At 41.9% G+C, this 2,387-nt stretch overlaps 1 protein-coding gene across 1 annotated transcript in view; it reads left to right on the top strand.

Annotated features, from left to right (window-relative positions):
• The first annotated feature begins 1,216 nt into the window (after positions 1-1,216).
• TMEM17 (transmembrane protein 17) overlaps positions 1,217-2,387 on the top strand; it is a 1,687-nt gene continuing 516 nt past the window's right edge. Inside the window, exons 1-3 of the mRNA XM_014308956.2 lie at positions 1,217-1,358; positions 1,589-1,702; positions 2,113-2,386. Of these exons, the coding sequence (XP_014164431.2) occupies positions 1,287-1,358; positions 1,589-1,702; positions 2,113-2,386 (460 nt within the window). The 5' untranslated portion in view covers positions 1,217-1,286. The remainder of the gene's footprint in view (positions 1,359-1,588; positions 1,703-2,112; position 2,387) is intronic.

Genomic DNA, 2,387 nt, shown 5'->3' with positions numbered 1-2,387 from the left:
GGCTCTCTCTGTGTGCCCCCGGCCTGGCGGGGAGAGCGGTGGCTGCGGCCCAGCCCTCGTCCTGTTCAAACCTCTAGTGCGATAGTAGCCATGGCAGTGCACACGGTGCCGCCTGCGCACAGAGGCTGGAGTGATTTCAGCCCATAAATCCGTTCTAAGCCGATCGAATTAATCAACAAGACGTTCTTGTTTTAAGAGAGGAGTTCCCGCTTCCTTTGTGTAGTAACACTGCTAACGCTTACGAGTTTTTCGTTTCATTTATCAAACATTTCACCAATAGCTTCTATCTTTAGGGTTTTTTTATTTGACTTGCTGTGTGAAGAATGCTCCTGTGTTAACATCCAATTGCAAATTATTGGACATAGGGATTTCAAAAATTCAGTTTTACTCATACATATCTTGGGGAGTTGCTGTAGCAACAGCCATTGCAATACTGTCTGGCTTTTGCATTAATCTTAGCAATCCCAGCAAATAAGTATTAATTTAATTGAGGGATAGAAAAATTAATTAGAATTGGCTTATGTTGCTTAAACATTCATCCAAACACAGTTCTAGAACTTGCACAGAATTTATAAATATCCATGCCATGTCAAGGAAACCTTTAACATACCAAAACATTGTGATGACAATTGAAATTTGAACTCTTGGCTTCTTTGTTTTTAAGTAATTTTTTTCCTTAAGTCTGACCTTGTAGGTCTATTATAAAGTCGTAAGTACAGAATTTACTGCCCACATGTTGGAGTTTGAGACTTCCTTTTCTCTACATTGAGTTATGTGATGCAGCTTGTCCTGTACCAGCCTGAAAAGATGAGATTTAGTTTGACACATATTTTAAACTGTTATCTCTTAAGAATCAAATTACCATCCAAGTGTCTGTTTAAATAAAAGGTTGAAAATGAAGAGTGGGCCATGCAAGCCTGCTCTCTAGCAGCTCTCTTGAGCTAAGCCTTAGTCAGAGATGGTGGAGTAAGCTAAAAGCCACCAGGTAATCAACAATAGGACACTCCGCTTGATTATATAACTATATTATAAAAATACTCTGTCCCAGGAGCCAAAAGGTGCCTTGGATTCCAGGAAATTATGTAACTCCAGATAGGGTGTGAAGATTTCCTCTGGATAAACAAAAATATTTTTCTTAACATTTTATTTGACTGGGAAGAGTCAAATTACTGCCCTGCATGAAGCTAAGATGGAGTAGTATCCTTCTGTCATATTTACAGCTGGAGTGATAAAATCTTCTTTCTCTCTATACAGATTGTGAAATCCTTTCCAGTTTGCCACTGCAGATGTCCCTCTATTTCAATGTTTATTTCTTCCCGTTTTGGTGGCTCATCACAGTTGCCATCCTCTACATGAAGGTGAGAAGGAAGGAAAGTGCTGGTTTGTAAATGAATGTTACATCAAACACGTCCTAGTGTGGGATACAGCTCAGTGGAGTTAGAGGTTTTTACACTGATTTGGGAATTCATGGACACTGGAGGTTCAGGAGTGTTTGAATGCCACTACTGTCAGCTGAGAGTAGCACAGAGCATCTTCATTTAATCACAGACACCACCACAGAAACTTCTACTTTCTTCTTCCCCTGCAGTATCCAGCCTTATCAGATTACTACAAGTTCATCCTGGTCACTGTCATGATCCTGGTCTCTCTGACAGAGCTCATTCGACTCTACCTGGGATATGTGGGCAATCTCCTGGAGAAAGTAAGTTACCAGATGGACACAGTAATTTCTGCAAGAATTTCTGCTTTTGGGAGTTGAGCATTAACTGGCAGACATTTTATTTAAGAGATTTAAGTTGAGGATATGGTTATTTCTCTTCAGTTGCACTCTGCATCTTCTATTCCCTTGGCATTGGCTTCCACTTAATTTTGTGAATTTCAAGTAGTTTTCTCTCAGAAGAGAGCTCTCTCACTCCCTGAAATTATTTTGTCAGAAAATACAAGTATTCTTAAAAACATCGGATATGGAAATATGAAGCCACCCCACTTTGCCTTTCCCCATTATGTGCTGGCTTTTGGAAAATTAAAAAGAAATGTGTTTTCTTCACAAGATTTTGGATTTTTTTCATCCCAGCTGTCAGGTTTTTAACAGGTGATGTCTCCCTGTTATAGGTCCCTGAGCTGGCTGGGTTTTGGCTCCTGACTCTCCTCCCGCAGTTGCCTATAATTCTCTTCTTGCTATTTAATGAAGGTCTGAAAATCCACTCTCTGGAGCGAGCCGTCCACATCATCTTCGCCGCCTTCCTCTCCTTCCAAGTGGTGGCGGCGTTTTTCGCCCTGAGAAGGATGGTGAACACTCTGGCCACTCGCTTCCGTCTCACTGAGTTCCACCGCCTGGAGGAGCAGCGCCCTGCGCCCGGCCTTTGCAGCCTGGCCACGGGCAGCGG

Source organism: Geospiza fortis, unplaced genomic scaffold, assembly GCF_000277835.1.
Source record: "Geospiza fortis unplaced genomic scaffold, GeoFor_1.0 scaffold134, whole genome shotgun sequence".
NCBI lineage: Eukaryota > Metazoa > Chordata > Aves > Passeriformes > Thraupidae > Geospiza > Geospiza fortis.
Note: the sequence above shows the minus strand (reverse complement) of the source record. Positions and strands in the feature narration are given on the sequence as shown.